Raw genomic sequence first — 21,729 nt, 5'->3', positions numbered from 1 at the left:
ATGTCAGGAATTGGTTAAATAAGCAGATCTATACATTAGAAGAAAAGCTTCCACTAAATAGCTGTAGCTGAAATCATGAGAGCAGAAACTATGTAGAAATAGTGAATAGAGTAAGAAAAGATAGATAATTTAAGGAACACAAGTATTTAAGGAGCATGAATATTAAAGACTGTGAAGAGTGTAATTTCTTTCTATATAATTTGCCTATTTGGAACATTATATTTATATAAATTGAATCCTACATGTGGTCTTTTATGACTGGCCTTTTTCACTAAGCATGTTTTCAAGGTTCATCACATTGTAACATTTATTAGTACTTCATTTCTTTTTATTGCCAATTGTGTGAAGAGACCACATTTTGTTATCCACTCATCAGTTGATGGGCATTCTAGTTGTTTACACTTTTGGCTATTATGAATAATGTTTCTATGGACATGTGTGTATAAGTTTTTGTGTGGATATATGCCTTTGTTTCTCTTGGGTATATACTTGGGAGTAGATATGATGCATAATGTGGTAACTATGTTTAAGCATTTGAGAAACCACCAGACTTTTTCCAAATCCTACACATCCTCACCAATGCTTGTTATTATCTGTCCTTTTTATTTAGCCATCCTATCAGGTGGGAAGTGGTATCTCATTGTAGTTTTGATGTTTTCTGATAATTAATGATGAGAATTTTTTCATGTGTTTATTGGCCATTTGTATATTTTCTTTGGAGAAATGTCTATGCAGACATTTTACTGGCTATTGTCTTATTACTATTGAGCTAAGAGTTCTTTATACAAGCCCCTCTTAATATAAATCCTTTATCATATTTATGATTTGCAAATATTTTCTATTTTGTGGGTTATCTCTTTTCTTTTGTTGTTAAACCTCACCTGAGGATATTTTTCCCAGATTTTTTTAGACAGTGAAGGGAGGGGGTGGAGGTGAGGGATTGAGGGGGTGGTGGCGGGGAGAGAGAGAGATTGGGTGCCTCCTGCACGTACCCTAACTGGTGCTGAGAATGGAACCTGAGATCCTTTGGTGCTCAGGCTGATGCCCTAAACATTGAGCAACACAGCCAGGCCCATCTCTTCATTTTCTTAATGGTGCCCTCTGAAACACAGTTTTTAGTTTTTATGAAGTTTACTTTTTTGTCTGAGCTTTTGGTGCCATATCATAGAAATCATTACCTAATCCAAAGTCACAAAGATATATGTTTGTTTTCATCTAATTACAGCTTTAGCTTTCATATTTAGTTTTTGATCCATTTGAGTTATCTATATATATAAAAGCGTAAGCAACCGGAACTACTTATTGCTATGAAGTGCACTGACCACCAGGAGGCAGACGCTCAATGCGGGAGCTGCCCCCAGCCCACAGGCCCCGATCGCTGATGGGGCCTGCCGGCCAAACTCCCAGTCCCTCCCCCTGGACGGCAGGTCCCGATTGTCCCATCAGGGCTGTGCCCTGGGCTGGGACAGGGAACCGGGGATGGGTGGCGGGGGATGCGGGCGGCAAAGGAAGGAGGAGGCAGGGAGGCGGGGAACCTGATTGGCCCTGATTGCTAGCCAGGCCTAGGGACCCCCACCTGTTCATGAATTTCGTGCACCGGGCCTCTAGTTGTTGTATATTATATGAGGTAGCAGGTCAAACTTCATTCTTTTGCATGTGGCTATCCAGTTGTACCAGTAGCATTTGCTGAAGGACTCTTGTTTCCCCCTAAGTTGTCTTGGCACTCTGGTTGAAAATCAATTGAAACATAAATGTGAGAGTATATTTCTGGACCCTCAATTCTATCTCACTGATATATATATAATCTACCTTTATACGATGACAACAAATTCTTCATTACTGTAGCTTTGTAGTAAATTTTCAAATCAGATTCAAGAAGGGCAAGTCCTCCCATTTCTCTTTTTTAAGATAACTTTGCCTATTCTGTGTCCCATAAATTTCCATATGAATTTTACAATCAGCTTGTCAGTTTCTGCAAAGAAATCAGCTGGAATTGATGGGGATTGCACTAAATCTGTAAATTAGTTTGCCATCTTAATATCAAGTCTTCTAATCATGAACATGGAATGTCTTTCCATTTATTTGTTTCTAAAATTTTCCATTCAACAATACTTTTGCAGTTTTTAGAGTATAAATTTTTTACTTCTTTTGCTAAATTTATTACAAAGCATTTCATTCTTTCAGTGCTGTTGTACACAGAATTTTCTTAACTTCATTTAGTATTACTCACTGAAGATACATAGGACCACAAATGATGTTTGTATATTGATCTTAAATCCTGCAACCTTGGTGAACTCATATATCAGTTCTAGTAGTTTTTAGTGGATTCCTTAGGATCTTGTATATGCAAAATTTTATCATCTGCAAATATTGACAGTTTTACTTTTTCCTTTCCAATCTGATTGCCTCTAGAACAAGCATGTCAAACTTGAGGCCGCTGGGCCACATGCCTCCTTTAAATAAACAAGGCATATGGTGCATGGTCCGCGAGTTTGACATGCTTGCTCTAGACTTTTTGAGTGATAAATGAATAAACAACTTAATATTTGGAGATACTGAACTCAATATTATATAGATTCATTGTTAAAAGTAAGAAAAAGAAAAAAGTGCTATAGAAGAAAAAGAAAATCGAAAAATCCCACCAAACTAGGAGGCAAGAAATCTAATTCCCACATCATTATTAATTAGCTGTGTGATCCTCAGCAAATTTCTAATTCTCTTCTGATTACATATTCTATTTTTCAAATCTTTTTTCCATTTGGCATACCTGTTAACTTCTGGGGATATATAAAGAGTAGCTTTCCTTAGTTTATTCAGCATTACAACCATGATTTTTACTATATATATAGATCATCTTCCTCCTTTACCATTTTTCCCTCAGAAAAGAGAATAAAGTTACCAAAGCGAAAGAGTATATTAAAAGTATCTTCACATGGAGAGAAATACAACTCTTAAAAAAAGGCACACATTGAGATTATAAGCAATTATAAAGAATTATCTTCTTGGGAACAAGCTGAAATATAAACACTATAGAGGTTTGTGTAAGAAATGAGTATAAATGAGCAAAAAGATGAAGCCTTTACTCTGCCTAGTACTGTACTTACACTTTAAAACTATGACTAAAGAGTAGTCAATAAAGATATAAAGTATGGCAAGAATAAGTTTTAAAAATATACATTATCTACAGTTTTGACCACAAAGATTCTTTTAAAATGAAAGTTTTAGATAACTTTTTAAAATTATAATTTTGATTAAAATGGCAAAAGTATCTCCTGACATATAAACTACATTACATTTTTCCGCCAAATATTAATAATTAGACACCTTCCTTCTGCCTCTGCTAATGCTGATGATACCAGAATATTAACTGACACTTAAACATTTTTAACTTCAAGTGTTTTGGAACCTCAGTTTTAATCTCTGACATAAAGGAAGAGGACTATCCAAAGAAGTACCAGAGTCATCTTTTTCCTTATGACACTGTAGGAAACTCAGAGAACCTTTGGCTGCATCTGGGAAATAGTTTCCTTCATTTACAGCTGTTTTAGAAGTCTGGACATACTGTTCCGTTTCTTTAATATGTATCTTAGGGTTAGTCAATTTGTTGGCATCATTTTTCTTGAATTGGGCTGGTTTGTGCCTCTGAAAACTCTGCTTTGTTTTCTCAGTTGCATTCATAGCTTTCCCAAACACTGGGGCACTTTCTTCATCAGAGGCATGTCTGTCAAGGCAAACACTTTTCTTTGTTACAATTTTCTGAGTGGTTTGCAAGTCAACATTTCTACTATGATCTAACGAAGTATTTGGTGGCTTGACTCTAGCATCAGAGGTCTTTACTATCATGTTTTTGACAGAATAGGGTATAGAAGTATTCCCTTTATAGTTTTCTTGAAACAGCTGGTCTCCTTTTAGAACTTCAGAGTTCCTAGATTCCTTTTGCAAATAAATTCCTAGATCCTTTGAAAGATGTGATGGACAATCAGAACTACTGTTAGCCTTACAAAATCCTTTTACTGTGTGTACTGATAAAGTTTCCAGGTCTGGTTGTACATTACCCAGAGGATTTAATGATTTTTTAAGTATTCGTTCCTTTAAAGGCAGATCCTGACGATGTAAGTCAGTAATGCCAGAAAATAGATGCTCTTCAGGATTAGTCTTTTGAAGATCCCAACTCAACACTTTATTTATGTTTGTGGTGCACCATTCTGAGTCACATGACAATTGTCCTGGGATATGTTTAAATCTCTGAGGGATGGCTGTTTCAAGTCCTGATTTTAAGCCATGAGAGCAAGTATTCCTTGGAATAGCTGGAGAATTACTAAAAGAAGTTCCCTCCCAATCAATGCTGCTCAAGTGTAGATCAGCAATCGCTGACACATTATGGGATGAGATACTTGGTTGACTAGATTCTGAAATTAGAGATTTACTGACAGCTGTAATTTGCTGTGTAGCCAAAGGTTTTGAAGAAGAGATTAACTGTTCTTGAGTATTCAAACAGAGAGCATCTTCAGATAAAAGCAAGCTATTCAATGACGCAGAAATAGATTCCTGCGGTAATGCAGAATCAGGGAAAATTTCCAAATTTAACTTGGAATTCTGTTTAGAAGAGATTTCACATGTGGGCTTTAAAGTTATGAGTGACTGAAAACTCATCTCATCTGTTTGTGGCAAATTATTTTCTTTAGGCTTAGTTTTCATGCCTGAAAAGAAAAAAATAATACAATATAATTAAAACCTGTTTTATTTAGCTTGAGTAAACAAATAAACTAAACAGTTCAGATTGAAAACTACATAAGCAATTTCTGCATTTTTGTCCCAGTGCATTCCTGGAAATTGTGGTGTAAGTAATTATAACAAAATAATTAATGACAACATATTATAAAATATTTTCTTCAGGAAAAAATGTTTGATCAAATTTTCTCCTTAGTTTTTCTGCGAAATAAAGAAAATGTATTTGTAATCCAAAATATATTACATATACTACTTGCTCAATAAGTGGTTGATGTAATTACTATTATTAACACCTGGTTAAGTTATCAGACACATATGAGAATGGTTTAGTCTTGGCTTTTCGACTTTAAAAGAAAGTATATCAAGATAAAGAAGCAAGTTCTTATATAGAACTTTCAGCAAAATTTAGATAATGTAGACTCGTATAGAAGAGATAGCTCCTCTACAACAGCTATGTGTGGCTATCAAATGAGATACTTACTTTTCTTTTTCTTCTCTTTAATTTCTAACTTTTGTTTGTGATAAACAGCAACAATCTCTGGAAAAGCTGCTTCAAATAATGATTCTTCTTCTATTGTTTGTAGAACTAATTCTCCATGTTTATCTTCTATAGCATAATGTTCTAAAAGATTAAAAATACAGTAAAACAGCCTTAATTAAATATGAAAAATTCAATTTTCCAGGTAAACTAAGTCATCTTCAAATGGATGATTTATTGCAAATATTACTTTATAACATCTCTATTCTAATAATCTGCTGATTCTAGTATAGAATTGATTTTCTTCTGCCTAACAAGAGCTGGAAGATTACCTTATTTTTTATGTTTTTTATTGTTTGAAGTATTACATATGTATCCTTTTTCCCCCATTGATCTCTCCCGAGCCATTCCCACCCCCCAGCACATGCCCTCACCCCCTACTGTATGTGTCTATGGATTATGTTTATATGCATGCATACAAGTCCTTTGGTTGCTCTCTTACTCCCTAAGCCCCCACCTCCCAGCCTTCCCTTTGAGGTTGGACAGTCGGTTCGATGCTTCTATGTCTCTGGATCTATTTTTCTTCATCAGTTTATGTTGTTCATTATATTCCACAAATAAGTGAGATTATGTGCTATTTATCTTTCTCCGGCTGGCTTATTTCACTTAGCATAATGCTCTTCAGGTCCATCCATGCTGTTGCAAATAGTAAAAGTTCCTTCTTTTTTATAGCAGCTAGTATTCCACTGCATAGATGTACTCATCTGCTGATGGGCACTTAGGATGTTTCCAAACGTAGCTATTGTAAATTGTGCTGCTATGAACACAGGGGTGCATATATCCTTTCTCATTGGTGTTTCTGATTTCTTGGGATATTTCCTAGAAGTGGGATCACTGGGTCAAATGGAAGTTCCACTTTTAATTTTTTGAGGAAACTCCATACTGTTTCCCACAGTGGCTACACCAGTCTGCGTTCTCACCAGCAGTGCACGAGGGTTCCTTTTTCTCCACATCCTCGCCAGCACTTGTCGTTTGTTGATTGGTTGATGATAGCCATTCTGACAGGTGTGAGATGGTACCTCATTGTTGTTTTGATTTGCATCTCTCAGATGATTAGTGACTTTGAGCATATTTTCATATGTTTCTTGGCCTTCTGTATGTCCACTTTTGGGAAGTGTCTATTTCCTTTGCCCATTTTTTTTATTGGATTGTTTATCTTCCTTTTGTTAAGTTGTATGAGTTCCCTATAAAGTTTGGGACTGCTTCCAAACAGTTTTCAAAATTCTTTAGCTTTCTATCTTCTTATTGCTTAGAACTGTTTATCTAATTCTTTATTAATTTCATTCTTCAAGTTACCTACAACTTAAACCTTCATTGATAAATCTATTCTCTCACTCATTCACTCATAATCACACAATATAATCTCAATGCCAAACAGAAATGAAACTGGGATTATTTTCCATTTAAATAATCTGTGCTTTTCTTGCCTTTGGTTTTGGTGCTAATTCAGAGTTTATTGTATTTCTGTCTATAGCAAAAATAAGAGTAAGACAACTAAAAATTCCCATGAAAACTAAAGAATGAGAAAATGAGAAGAGTACCCCACGTGCTGCTTAGCAACCTTGATTTCTTCAGAAGCAGCTACACAGTGAAATCCAATGAGCAGACCATTTGTAGCAGTATTTTCTAAAAAATACCAATCCAAACTATTTCCCTATTATTTTTTAAACATTAAGTACAAAAGAAATGCCAATTTAAGAAATTAAAACAAAATTATTTGAAGTTTTTAATCTTTACTATTAGTCAAAGCCTATTTAAATAGCACAGGGAAACTATGAAATTAACCCCAGGTACATATTTCTTCTCTATTTTTTACATACATACATATATTTTACATTATGTGTACAATATTTGCTAAACATATATGGTTTAATGTTATAAAAGCTGCTTAAACTGAATACATACCAGGCTTTTCCCACTCTATTTCAAAGCAATGAACTCCATTTCTGATCCGATTTTTAACAATTCTGAAAAACAAATACATCTAATGAAGTCCAATTGCATGAGTTACTTGAAAGTTTTCAATTTATAGATTGAATAATTCAATATCCATTGATTCTTATTCTATTTTTATAGTATTAAAAATATTGTAAGGAATTATCACATTGTTATTCAACTAATTTATGCAAAAGATTTTATTGTTAGGGGTATAGGGCTTATAATTATTAGAGCCTATGAATATTGTTCCTTTCATTATTATTCAGAGTGCCACTTTTCCATAATAATTTTTGTTTTAAAGTCTATTCTGTTTCTGTTAATTTTGCTACATATCACTTTGGTAAATATTTGCCTGGTAAATCTTTTAAGTCTCTTTATTTTCTAACTTAGTGTATATTCTGTACATGTCCTATAAGAATATTGCTGAATTTTGTTTACTCATCCTATATAATGTCTTTTAATAGATGAGATAAATCTACTTACATTTATTGTGATTACTAACATAGTGGAACTCATTCCTATTTCTTATTTTGTGTTTTCTATTATCAAGCTTTTTCTTCACTACTTCCCCCTTCCTCCTTCTTATACTCTTTTGGCTTAGTAATTTTGTGTGTGCTTTTTTTTTTTTAAATCCTCACCCGAGGATATGTTTATTGATTTTAGAAAGAGAAGAAGGTGGAAAGAGAGAGGGAGAAACATCGATGTGAGAAATATCAATTGGTTACCTGATCAGAATCGAACCCATAACATTTTGGTGTAGGGGACGCTGCCTCAACCAACTGAACCACCAGGCCAGGACTTGGTTTGATAGTTTTATTTTATGAATTGGTTTGGAAGATACTGTATTTCTAATGTTTTAGTAGTTACCCTTATATGTCTACACATACACTTTGGAAGTTTATGATCATATTTTAACCATCAAGCATTATGCAGATATTTATATATTTTTTCCAGTCAGTTTATTAATTTAGCTATGTTTTATCAATTTTGTGCTGCCCACTATTTCTTGTTATCTACATTTTCCCTCTGGGTTCAGTTTTCTTCTTGCTGAATGAAGTACATCCTTTAATAGTGCTTTTAATGAGGACCTGTGAATGGTAAACTCTTAGTCTTCATATGTCTGAAAATGCCTTACCAACCAGTGAATAATATTTTAATAATGTTTAGGCTGCCAATTATTTTTACTCCAAGTTTTGAAATATTATTCTGTCATCTCCTGACATCTATTACTATTATGAAAGATGTATGCTATCTCATTGTCTTTTCTTTGTTAGTTATCTTTTTTCTTTGATACTTTCCTGCAAACTTTTTATTTTGAAAGTTTCAAACCTTTAGAAAACTTGCAAGAATAGTACAAAGATCACTCACATACCCTTCACTGAGGTCCCTCTATTCACTTTACATTTTTTTCCCTTTTTTGGTCACTGAAATAGTTATCTGGTTAAGCTTTGCTATATCTTTTTATAGTATTGATTTCTTTTAATCCATTATAACTACGTGTTCGAAGCAGAAAAGTATGTCAGAGCATGAAGTTATTATGTTATCTTGGCTGTAAGCCCTGACTAAGCTTTTATTATTCCGAGAGACCTTTCCTCTATCTTTATAAAGATATTAAGAAGAAAATTTTAGATCCTAAGATATTCAAATGCAAACACACACAATTCATACCGAAGTGGCTGTAGTTGATTAGAGTGTCTTCTACCAAGTTTTCTTTCTATCATGTCATAGTGGGTCAAAAGTACCAACAATTTCTCACATGCATAGTGATTGGGCCACTCCATTTTTTCAAGAGTAAATCTCTGTAAATATAATAAAAATAAAATAAGGTTTTATCTCTTGGAGACAAAGAGCACTCAGATGACATTATTTTTTCCTTCAGAATGAGCATTAAAGTTGTATCAATGACAGAACAATGAGCCTCCAAAGGAGCCAATAGCACACAGTAATTGTGAGGGTTCTCCATTTGTATGTCAGCGTATTTCCTAGATGTTGGGTAAGTTACTTAATTTCTCTCAGCCTCAGGTAAAATATAACCCAGCTCACAGATTATGAAGATTAAGTGACATTATATGTAATGTTTTTTAAAAAAGCAAATTTTAAATGTTCAATAATGTTGGTTACCATTATTTCTGTTGTTGATAGGAATAAGCAAGAAGTACTTATAATTTACTGAGCCACTATTTCCCTAGCCACTCTATTAGGGGTTAATATAAATAATCTCATTTAATCCTTATAGTGACTTTGTAAGATATTATTTCTATTTTGAAGATAACACATATCCAGTGTCACAAAGTGGGTGATAGACTATCCAAATTTAAATTTATGTAACTGATTACAAATCACAATGTCCACACAAATGATACTACCTGTCCTAACAGTATACTTGATCCTGACATTCTTTGGTTATCAGCCCCTCTCTCTCAATACACCGCTGAATACAATATATCTGTACAAGGTATTTAAGGTGTTTTCTAACAAACAGCATAATTATAATTTTCCTTATGGTCTGCAAAGTACGGTTACTATGTAGCAAAGAAATGAAGACTAGAAATAAATGCTGGAAAAAGCATGGGTGTCAATAGTAGACCATTCAAAGTGATTATCCCTTCTATCTATCTTCCTAGTATTCAACTTCATACTGTAAAGAATTTATTTTTAGATACCTGAAACAATAATAAATCAGGTCTTTGATACCTGATTGCCTTTACCAATTTATCCTTGTTCAAAAGGAATTCTTGAATAACCTAACAAGAGAAAAGAAAATAGAAATTGAGACTTCAAACTTTAAAAAAAGAAAACTTCTGAAATAAACACACTTGAATTATTAGTTATTACCTCATGAAATGGGAATCCCTCACAACGGCAAGCTTTTCTGAAAATAGATTATATACATGTTATTAATATAATCAGATTAAAACCATCTCATTTAATGAAAAATGTCCTTGTATAGTACCTTATTCATCAAGTTTCACTTTGAATAACTATTATATTACCATCTCCTGAAATGGCCTATATTTTTAGCAGATTCAAGAAAAGGATTTTGTGAAATGTTAATCTAGACATGGGGGAAGGCTATATGGAAATACTTCAACCACAGGTGTATAAAATAGGTCATGCTAGAAAAGAATAAGTTAAAAACAAAACTTACTTCTTAACATTGTTCTCTACTGTAATCAGTTGCCTATCCTGCTCAATTTGGTGCCACTCACAGGGACAACGGTATTCATAATCATGTGGTTCACAATATCGATCAGTTTGACATAATTTGCATCCATTATGTTCATGATCCTTAGGTGAACCTTTAGGAAGATATTAAGAGAGTATGATTTTCACTGCTTTTTAGAATTATCTTCTATTATATATTTTTTCTTGCCCTTACCCAAATTTTCAAAAATGAATACTGCCTAGCACAGTGCCTGGCTTATGAAAAGGTTTCAATACATTTAGGTTGAAGAGAATAATGCACACTATAGTAATTTTTAAGGTGAAGTAGATCCTAAGCTATTACTATCACATGACACTTGGTTTCTGTAAATTCCATTATCTGAAAGTGTTAACTTGTAACTTAAAATTATAGATTCATAATAATCAACCATGGAAAAGTTTGTGGTTAATTTGGTAGCTAAATTCAAGAAAAGTAGGCTATAATTATTAGTATTAAAAAAGATTACTTACTTTATAGAATAATTTATAAAATGGTTTCCTTAATTAAAATATTAAAGAATACAGCAATTAATTACCTCTTTTAGTGTCTAGCTTTAAGTTACCCGTATAACTATTTTTAAATTATGCTTGGAACATGAACAAATTATGACTGTGACAAAGCTGTGGAACCCTAGTTCCCTTTAAAAGGAAAGCATGACCATCTTCAACATTGTTTTGAGAATATGGAAGAGCATACATAACTGATATGTCCTAAAATTACCAATTATAAGTTATCAAGAAAATATAGAATGGAATCTTATCAATAAAAATTTTTTTCTTCCATGATTTCAGCTATAAAGTAATAATGTTAATAAAATCATAGTAAGACAAATAGATAAATGCCGTGGCTAGTTTGACTTGGTTGGTTGGAGTGTCATTCTTTGCACCGAAGGGGGTTTGATCCCCAAGTCATGGTAGGTAAGCGAGGCAACTGATTGATGTTCTTCTCTCTCACATCGAGAAAGACTCTCTCTTTCTGTCTCTCCCTCTTCCCCTCTCTAAAATCAATGGAAACATATCCTCAGGTGAGACAAAAAAAAAAAAAAGACAAATACTTAAAGCAGAATTTCTTTTAAAAGATGAGCTAACATGATCTTAATCTCTCCTGAAAGTGGAAGACCTTTCTAATCTACTACGTATCAGTGACATCTTTTTTTTTTTAACCAAAATTAATAAAGAGAAACCAAGCTATTTTCAAATGACCATGTTTTAGAAATTAGTTTCCAGGCACTATCTTCACACAATCAAAATGCACTATAGGACAATTAAGAACCATTTAAATATATAAGTGTAAATCATTGTTAAAGAAACAAATAGTTTCAATTCCTTTTCCCCAATATTATTAGTGTATATTTTCCCTTAAAATAGATTTCTATATTAAAAACATAATTTTAAGATCTAAGTAATTTGGATTCATAGCTTGAAACTGTACTTGTTCTATAATTATCATTTATATCACTTTATTTCATTCAACTAACATTTACTGAGTGCCTATTAAGTATATACTAGTGGCCTGCACCTTCTCCAATCGGGGACTCCTTGGGGATGTCCGACTGCCGGTTCAGGCCCGATCACAACTGGCAGTCGGACATCCCTCTCACAATCTGGTCCGGCTGGCTCCTAACCGCTCACCTGTCTGCCTGCCTGATTGCCCCTAACCCCTCTGCCTGCCTGATCACCCCTAACTGCCTCTGCCTGCCTGCCTGATTGCCCCCAACTGCCCTACCCTGCCAGCCCGATGGCCTCCAACTGCCCTCCCCTGCTGGCCTGATCGCTCCCAACTGCCCACCCCTGCCAGCCTGATCCCCCTAACTGCCCTCCCCCGCCAGCCTGATCCCCCTAACTGCCCTCCCCTGCCGGTCTGATTGCCCCTAACCGCCACTGCCTCGGCCCTGCCACGATGGCTTTGTCCAGAAGGACGTCCAGAAGATCTCCCGGTCTAATTAGCATTTTACTCTCTTATTAGTAAAGATGACAACTCCTATCTCTGAGGATTCCCAATCTAGTGGAAAGATAATATAAAATGTAGCTATAAGAACAGGGGTGAAAATGTGGGTATCTGACACTAATACTTCAAGATATCATTCCCTATGTCTGCTTACCTGGATGGGAACACACAGAGCAATGAGCCAGTTTTTTAATAATTAGTGGTTGTTGATTAGAGTTACAAGATTTTTCTTCATTCCACTGAATAAACCTTTTAAAAGAAAATGGTTTTAAAAAGAAAAAACAAACACAAAAAACCCCCAAAGTCACCAAAGTGCCATGTTCTCAAATATCAGGTTATTCTGTTCCCTTCCAACCTACCAACTTATTTTCCCTTTGGTGGTAAAGTTACTGTCCAAATTAGGAAAACCCTCAACGTACCTAAATTTTTAGATGTGTCCCCAAGAACAGAAGAATTCCAACAGGGGAGGAGAAAGAGTGTCAGAGCAGGGGAGAGGGAGAGAAAGAATGTGCGTGTGTGTGTGTGTGTGTGTGTGTGTGTGTATATTGATATATTCTTTCAGCCTTTATTTTTAAAAAATAATTTTTACTTAGGCATACATGTAGGAAGAATGATTCATATACATTTTTTATATATTCTTTTTAAGTGCCAGAGTATAAAACAAAGAGAATCATGAACATGAACACTTCTGTATATCAACATAAGGGTCAAGGGCAACATATAACACTAAATAAAACATAAAGTTTCTGGGTAAGAACTGTTTAAAAAATCCAGATAATTTGAAATTTGTCATTTTCTTATTATCCTACCCAAACAGCATAAGCATTACTTGTTTATTGCAAGATTTTAAGAAAATGTATATTACTGTTAAAATGTCTGTCTACTAAATAGTTAATTTTTAAAAAATATATATTTTTATTGATTTCAGAGAGGAAGGAAGAGGAAGAGAGAGATACAAACATCAATGATGAGAAGGAATCAGGGTGCTCGCTTCGGCAGCACATATACTAAAATTGGAACGAGAAGGAATCAGGGATTGGCTGCCTCCTGCACCAACCCCCACCAACTGGGGATTGAGCCCGCAACCCATGTGCCCTTGACTGCAACCGAACCCGGGACCCTTCAGTCCACAGACCAACACTCTACCCACTGAGCCACACTGGCTAGGGCATAATAGTTAATTTTTCACTAAAAGTTTCATGTCAACTTAAAATGACCAAGAGGATAAACATCATCATAATAAGTTCTGAATTGTTCCTCTATTTAGATAAATTAAAGTTCTAATAAAAAACTAAATTATCTCTTCAGTTTGCTGTCTAGTAACTGGCACTAAGAGTTACTATTTAGCTTTTGGAACTTCTAATTCATATACTACAAAGATCAAGTACACGCTTGCTAAAAATTAGCATTAACTGATGCTGGCTGCTGGATAAATAATAGAGATTCAAATGTTAAAAATAAACAGGGGGAAAGTCAGTCTAAGCTAACCAAAATTAAAACATAATTATAACAAAAAATGTAATTTCATTCTTTTCAAATGTTAACACCAACATTTAATAATATGTTGCCAAAAGTACAAATATGCTGAAATGACGTGTAGCTGGACAAGGACCATATTTGCTTGTTTTTCCCTCTTTGGATTAGTTTTCACAATTCCCAAATAATTCCTTAACTCACCTCTATGCCAAAGAATACCTTTTTTTCCTGCTTTGGCACAGTAATCACTGATCTCAATAATGAATTTATTGAAGGCTTAGATCTATCAATAGCTTTTCAGCTGAAAGAGAAGTATTGTAGGAAAAAGTACAGTAATTTGAAATTGTTTTCATCATCATTCCTTCTTGATTTCTACAACTTGTGTTTCCTTTCATGCACTCACCATCTCAAACCTAACTGGAGGCCACGGCTGGTTTAAGTCTCCAGTGTTCTCATTCTTTCCTTTATTCACTTTATTTTATCAACCTTAATATTAATTTTTATAAACCACTGCTTTCATCAAGTAAATCTAGTTCACATGCTTTCAAAACTAAGTAGCATAGTTTGTAAATTTCAATATATTCTTTATCTTAACTGGTTCAAATGCTTAAATTGTACAGTCTAAATTAATTTGAATACATATATTCTTATATGTATGGTTATAGAACATAGGAAGTCAAGTAAAAGTTTTGATCAAGTGTTACTTATTAAATATTTATAACAGGTTAGGCATTTCATTTACAAAAATAAATTCAATATCAAAGTATTTTATATTAAAAATAATTTTAAGGATACAATAAAAATATTTTTAAGGATAAGACTATTTTAATGTTACATTATCTTTACTTGGTGGTAAAATAGTCTAAAATAGCCCATAGCAAATGCCAATGGTTATAAATAAATGCATTTGACATCTACTTGTGTTTACAGTGAGCTAGTAATATTGAAAAAAATATATAGTATGGCTTAGGGTATACAGGGGTGGGTTTACAGTTGTATGTGAAACACAGTTTATTCCTGCATTATTATTTATTAACTATTGTATTATTTTCCATATGAACTGTAAACCTACTTTTGCCCACCCTTTCTTTGGAAAATTTCAGACTAAAAATAAGTGATTTCAAATAAAAATATAAATCAGTTTAAAAATACAAAACCTTTTTTGGAAAGCATAATACTTTTTGTAATCCTATATAATAAAAGGCTAATATGCAATCCACCGAACGGCAGAATGACCAGTCACTATGACATGCACTAACCACCAGGGGGCAGACGCCAATGAATGGAGCTGCCCCCTGGTGGTCAGTGTGCTCCCACAGGGGGAGCACCACTCAGCCAGAAGCCAGGCTCACGGCTGGCAAGCGCAGTGGCAGGAGCCTCTCCTTCCTCCATGGCAGCGCTAAGGACCCCTTGGTGGACATTCCCCAAGGGGTCCCGGACTACAAGAGGGCACAGGCTGGCCTGAGGGACCCCCCTCAACCCCATCGCACGAATGTCGTGCACCAGGCCTCTAGTATTCACTATAAAATTCAACAAGAATAAAAGTCTGATGTCACAAGAAAACTTAATTTTTAGTTACCTCTGAAGTAAACTTTGCCCTTTTAAAATCTGTATAAGTTTTAATGCTTGCTCTTTTCCAACTCCAGGGACGCCCTTTCAGAAAGGGGGGAAAGAAATTCAAATGTTAATCATTAGAAAATGAATAAAGTACATTAAGTCCATTCAAAAGAAGATGGTGCAGCTGAAAGAATGTGGTAACTATGTAATGATAGGAAAAGATGTGCAAAATACATTGCTGTGTGTAAGATGAAAACCACAAATAGCCTATGGTGTGATCTAGATTTGTAAGTTAAGTAACAATTATATTGTTAATCTATTCAAAGGAAGAAAGTCAGAGGATTATATACCAAACCATGGATAGTGTTTGTTTTAGGGGAAGGAAGAACAGAATTTTAGAGGGCGTTCGCTTTCTTTGTTAATTATTTGAGTAATACTTTTATTTGAGCTAACTTTATGTTATATTTATAATCGGGAACAAACATGTCATTTAATGATACGAAATTTAGTATTTAAAGACCCAGATGTCAAAAGAGAATAAAAGAGTTCCAAGTTAAGAAAATTAAAACAAGCTCCAACCCAGTAAGCATAAATTCACGTGATAATTTCTGGTTTAAGTTGAGGCTTCCAGTTCCTCTAAAAGTTTATGAATGTCTTTATAAAGCAAGGCTGCTATTTAGCCAATATGCACTGGAATATATATACCAGTCTTACAATACTCCTCAATCATCCTGAGTGCCTGCTGGCAAACCCTCTAACCTGAATACCCTTCCCAAACTACCTGGATCCTGCTACTAAAATGGTAGCACATGGCACAACAGAGGGCAACCACAAGCCTATGTCCTCAGCATACCAGTTGCCAAATATTTTGTGTATCACCCTTCTTGTATCAGCACTTAGCTACATCTTAAATTTTTGAAGACAAATCGACCAAATGGCAGAACAACCAGTCGCTTTAACACGCACTGACCACCAGGGAGCAGACGCTCAACGCAGGAGCTGCACCCTGGTGGTCAGTGCACTCCCACAGGGGGAGTGCTGCTCAGCCAGAAGCCAGGCTCACAACTGGCAAGCACAGTGCTAAGGACCCCTCGGGGGATGTCCAACTGCCAGCGGGGAGCGGGCCTAAGCCAGCAGGTGTACACCCCCCAAGGGGTCCGGGCTGCAAGAGGGCGCAGGGTGGGTTGAGGGACCCCTCAGTGCACGAATGTCGTGGTCCGGGCCTCTAGTCCTTCTATATTATAAAAGGCCAATATGCAAAACAACCAAACGGCAGAACAACTGGCCGATATGATGCGTACTGACCACACAGGAGCTGCCCCCTGGTGGACAGTGTGCTCAGCCAGAAGCCCTGAGCCGGGCTCACCGCTGGTGAGTGCAGCGGCAGTGGCGGGAGGGACCCCTCTAGTATTAATATATAGTCTTAACAATCTGTAAGTTTAAGAACAATATAAATAGATGACAGTTTGCGCTGAAACCGGTTTGGCTCAATGGATAGAGCGTCGGCCTGCGGACTGAAAGGTCCCAGGTTCGATTCCGGTCAAGGGCATGTACCTTGGTTGCGGGCACATCCCCAGTAGGGGGTGTGCAAGAGGCAGCTGGTCCATGTTTCTCTCTCATCGATGTTTCTAACTCTCTATTCCTCTCTCTTCCTCACTGTAATAAATCAATAAAATATTTTTAAAAAAATAGATGACAGTTTGGGTTACGAAGGATACAAATGTTCAAAATAGCTAAGGCTAATGCATAATGTAACACCACTGTAGATAAAGTTGGTTTCTTACATTCAACACTGGGCTGCTTCTAGTCTTTAAGATTTAATAATTACATATGGGAAATAGAAATTTCCTATTTCAGAATTACAATTATAATAAAATAATTATTTTTGTGTTATTTAAAAGTCTCATTCTTCCTTCCTCCTTTACTTACTAGTTTAAAAAAAAGTTGATTTCACCATCTGGTCACTGATGATATAAATTAGAAATAAGAGTTAATAATTTGACTTTCCTGCTATTTTTCCTCTCTCCTAAGCTCTAGCTAAAAAAAATTGTATGTCCTCCTTCTCTAGATGTCTCTTGGGGATAGTGTATACAGTATAGTATATGAGGGATTCAGTAAGAAGAGATGATCAGTAGGGACATAATAATGGGACTACATAATAAGAGCTATAATACAAGTAATTTTATATTTTTAAATATAGTATTTAAGAATGGGGTTATCCTAATAATTCTTAATCACCCACTTATATACCTATTTGTTACAGAGCACTATACTAGTATTGTGCATGTTAAGATATAAATAAAAGGTTTTCTGAACAAAATTGAATGCAGCACGAAAGGATGAATGGCTTATCCCAATAATCATGTAGCCTAGCAACAATAATAATAACACCAAGCATGTGCACAGCTGGAAAGCTGAAGACTGAAAACCAAAAAAATAGATAAAATAGTGATAGAAACTAATATTAGCATGACACAAGAAAAAAATAATTACTTTATTTCTTTAAAAGGGTAGTTGAAACTTGAATGTGAATTCTTAATCTAGAGCAATGGTTATGAGATTCAAACTGTGATAATAATTATTATTCTATTCTCATTTAGAAGCTTCAGTGTCACAATGAACCAGCTTTTTAATGCCATTTGAAATGCTGATTATTTTAGTTATTGAATATTTTATTATGCCTAAAATTATAATCTAAATTAGGTTCTTAATCATATAACAATACTGTATTCATATTTATGCAAATCGTAAGGAATGAAAAAAACCCACACTATGAATAGTGATTTTCAGTGTACCTTTGGAAGATAATCACAGCCAAGCAGTATTGCCAGTCCAACCAGAGCATCTCTATCCAAACCTAGTTTACTCTTGACAGATGACATTGTATAACAGTCAACATGTGGGTCCTAAAATAAAGCACAAATTTGTTTAATCTTCAAAACGTAAATGTTTATACATTAAACAGCATTACAAAAATGTGTCAAAGGTGTCTAAATATTTAAATCCCAAATATTTAAAAAGGAAAATTATCCTAATAACCAGAATCTTCGTAGAATCTAGCACTTTAATATCTGGAAATAAAGTCATAGTTTCAAAAATAGCTAAACATTTCAGTATTTTTCCTTCTTTATTGCTTTCTGTATATAAAAGTAGATTTTCATCTCACAGAATTAAACACTTTAAAATGTATATTACTGAATGTATATTCCCGGTAATTGCAATTTCTAAAGTTAACATTATTAACAGTGTGGTACATATTCTTCCAAAATACCTTTTCTTTTACACACATACACAAATATTTGTTACTAAGCATATTTTAAGTGAAAACAGGATTATATAAAAGAAATATTTTGCAACATTTCTTATCCACTAATATATCTATGTATCTTTAATGTTAATACTAAATACCGTTTTAATAACTGCTTACTCTTACATTATATCAATTCTAGGGCAGTGTTTCTCAATGGGGATACTATAAGCATTTTCAGAGAGATAACAGAATTGTCTGGCAAGAGATTTAGCTTTCCTGGCTCCAATCCACTGAATGTCTATAGTCTCCCTTTTCCAACCTTGAATAGTTATAACCAAAATGTCCCCTAGTAGTATCTCTTTAGCTGAGAACCATGACTATATTTAACTGTTCCCTATCAATAGGCATTTGGGTTGCTTATCAAATTTTTGTGATTACTGACAATGCTGGAAATAGTATCCGTGCATACCTCTCCATGCATATTTGGAGGTGTTTTTGAGGATAAATTATTAAAAGTAGAAATTCTGGGTAAAAGCAATAATTTCATATGCAATTTTATAATATACTTTTAAAACTAATTTAGAATTAAAGTATGTGAAAAAAGTCAAACCCTTGGGAGAGAAATCTACATTTCAAAGAGAATGAACTATGTGGCAATGATTTTTAATAATAGTAATAAGCATTTTCCCCATTTAATCAGTAATCTCTTTAAAAATTTAGTTTGCAAAATAAATGCTGACAAAGAGAAAGAAAAAAATACCTTGGTGTTCATAGTGAAATTCCTATAAACAGTCTGGGCCCCATAAAGGAAAGCATCCCCATCATTGGTGAGGCAGCCGTCCACATAACCATTGGCATCGAGGTAAGCGCACATGGCTTCCGCTTCCCCAGCAGCTTGGACCCAGGGAATTCCTAAGCATTCCAGCAATTCAAGACACTGAAAAGAAAAAGCAGATGCAAGGAATCTAAGAACATTGTTACTGCTAATTTTTTCCACTTACTTTTCTATATTACAAACTAGAGGCCCGATGCATAAAATTTGTGCAAGGGACTTGGCCCCCCCCGAGCCACAGCTTGCCTCGGTCCTTGCAGCCCCGGCTTTGTTCGGAAGGTCATCGGGAAGGACGCTCGTTCGGCAGTCCGGTCTAATTAGCATATTACACTTTTATTATAGATATTAACAGTGCTATATAGGTGTCTTACAAATTATGATACTTGCTTAATAGTATCTCAAGATTCTGGAACTATCTTTTAAATGATTAATCACATTAATATTTACGTCTGTAAAATTACAAAAATTCTCACATGATGTTGTCAATGTAATATGAGGTGATTATGCAATTTGGCTTGAGGCTAAAGTTCTCTTCTTTTCCTCATATCATCTCTTCCCTATAATGAAACAAATGGTGGGAAACCACAGAGAGGTCAGCTGTTGATGTGTTCCTAGGAAGTCAAATGTCTGTACAGAATGTTCCTATCAGTTTGCTGATGCATAAATAATCCTGAATTTTCTTTGGATTATGAACTTAACCCAACTGAGCAGCATATAGTGTAGTCTTATATCCCAGTGTATTCTTTCTTGTCATGTATAATTCTCAAACTCTATCACTGGGGAATACTGGGTAAGGTGAAGAAACAAGGGCACTGTAGTTTGGAGAGACTGACAGAGTAAATATCATCTCTTTTGCTTTAACCGATCAATTGCTTACATGCCATATTACATAAGAAAATCCTTTGCCAGATGTTGCCCAACGTGGACAAGGTCCAAAAAGACAAAGTACTATGTTGACAAAAAGGGTACTTTTCAGAAGACAAGTTTTGTTACAGGTATTGTTTTACAGCAACACTATAGTTGCTTCGACCTTCCTCTAGATAAGAAATATCCTTTCATAATAAACAAGAGTTTGAAATTTATTTTAGATTCCAGTGCCATTTGTCATTTTAGCTCTTCAAAAACCAGCAGAGAATTTGTGATGAGGCTGGTTGTAAATTTCCCTACCCTAAGTCCCTGTCACATGAGGGTGGATGTGGTGTTGGAAGAAGACTAATTTGTGCCTTTCATGCTTATAACTAAAAGTTGGCAGTGGAGTAGGAGGAAGTAGGGCCTAGTAACTGAGGGTACAGAAATATGAAAATAATGGGCAGCTAACACTGAGCAAAATGTCTAAGAACACCCCAATTACTGTAATCCTATAAAAATATAACTTTTATAAAAATATAACATTTTATAAGTAATATGTAAATACATTAAAATATAACAATAAGTACTTTTAAAAATGACAAAGCCCTAAGAAAGTCAAATATGTATGTTCAATGTATGAATTATCATCAATTCTGAATGAGTGAAGTATGAATTAATGGATCTCTGTTCTGGTAACATATATCAAGTCTCTACTATGTACTAGTTGATTAGAATTAGATATTTGGAGATTTTCTCTAATTTTCAGCACATCCCTGCAAAGTATTACTATCCTCATTCACACAACAGAAATTTTTATTTTAAATAAGTTAAAAACTTGCAGAACACCTTAGAGTTTCAAGATGCGAGAGCCAGGCCTTGAACTTAGGTCAGTTTCACTCCAAAATATAAACTCTTCTCTACCCACACTGGCTTTCTATATACAATACAATAAGAATTATTAAATCAGACCCAAATGCTCACCTCTCTTAACACTGATTTAAAATGTGATCTCCCTGTTTTCTGAGACCATGTTTTTCCAGAAGGACCATACCGAATTTGATTCCTCTTGTTTATGACATCAGCTTTCAGCTTTGGGGGTTCCCCTTCCATAACAAATACCAGTTTTACATCCATTAGTGTTAAATGCGAGATACGAAAAAATAAGTTCCTGAAATATAAAAATTAGTCATATATTAATCCTCATATATTGATAGCAAAAGTCAACATAGCAGCATGCCGTTAATGGCAAGAACATTAGACTAGTACCTAAAAGGTTACATGCAATAACATTTTATTTATTTTATTTTCACGGGACTGAGAAACCACTGAATGTTTTTTTGTTTGTTTTTTAGCAAGGGAGATTTATGATTATTTTAATTGCTATATAGAAAATGGTCTGGAGGAGG

General features: G+C 34.7%; 1 protein-coding gene across 5 annotated transcripts in view; it reads right to left on the bottom strand.

Annotated features, from left to right (window-relative positions):
* Positions 1 to 1,005: 1,005 nt before the first annotated feature.
* The window catches only part of GEN1 (GEN1 Holliday junction 5' flap endonuclease), a 29,564-nt gene continuing 8,840 nt past the window's right edge, over positions 1,006 to 21,729 (bottom strand). For 2 of the 5 annotated variants that reach the window (XM_079792250.1, XM_079792249.1), the window contains exons 3-14: positions 21,305 to 21,491; positions 19,403 to 19,579; positions 18,188 to 18,298; positions 15,415 to 15,488; positions 12,514 to 12,608; positions 10,356 to 10,506; positions 10,043 to 10,079; positions 9,871 to 9,951; positions 8,876 to 9,006; positions 7,175 to 7,236; positions 5,213 to 5,353; positions 1,006 to 4,700 (exon numbers count right to left, since the gene is read on the bottom strand). In XM_079792250.1, the coding sequence (XP_079648376.1) occupies positions 3,391 to 4,700; positions 5,213 to 5,353; positions 7,175 to 7,236; positions 8,876 to 9,006; positions 9,871 to 9,951; positions 10,043 to 10,079; positions 10,356 to 10,506; positions 12,514 to 12,608; positions 15,415 to 15,488; positions 18,188 to 18,298; positions 19,403 to 19,579; positions 21,305 to 21,491 (2,557 nt within the window). In that variant the 3' untranslated portion in view covers positions 1,006 to 3,390. Of the gene's footprint in view, positions 4,701 to 5,212; positions 5,354 to 7,174; positions 7,237 to 8,875; positions 9,007 to 9,870; positions 9,952 to 10,042; positions 10,080 to 10,355; positions 10,507 to 12,513; positions 12,609 to 15,414; positions 15,489 to 18,187; positions 18,299 to 19,402; positions 20,032 to 21,304; positions 21,492 to 21,729 lie in introns of those variants that run through there. The other 3 variants (XM_079792251.1, XR_013814647.1, XM_079792252.1) reach the window with 3 other exon arrangements.

This window comes from Cnephaeus nilssonii (genome assembly GCF_951640355.1).
Source record: "Cnephaeus nilssonii genome assembly, chromosome: 15".
NCBI classification, from domain to species: Eukaryota; Metazoa; Chordata; class Mammalia; order Chiroptera; family Vespertilionidae; genus Cnephaeus; species Cnephaeus nilssonii.
This window is presented reverse-complemented; position numbering and strand designations above follow the sequence as displayed.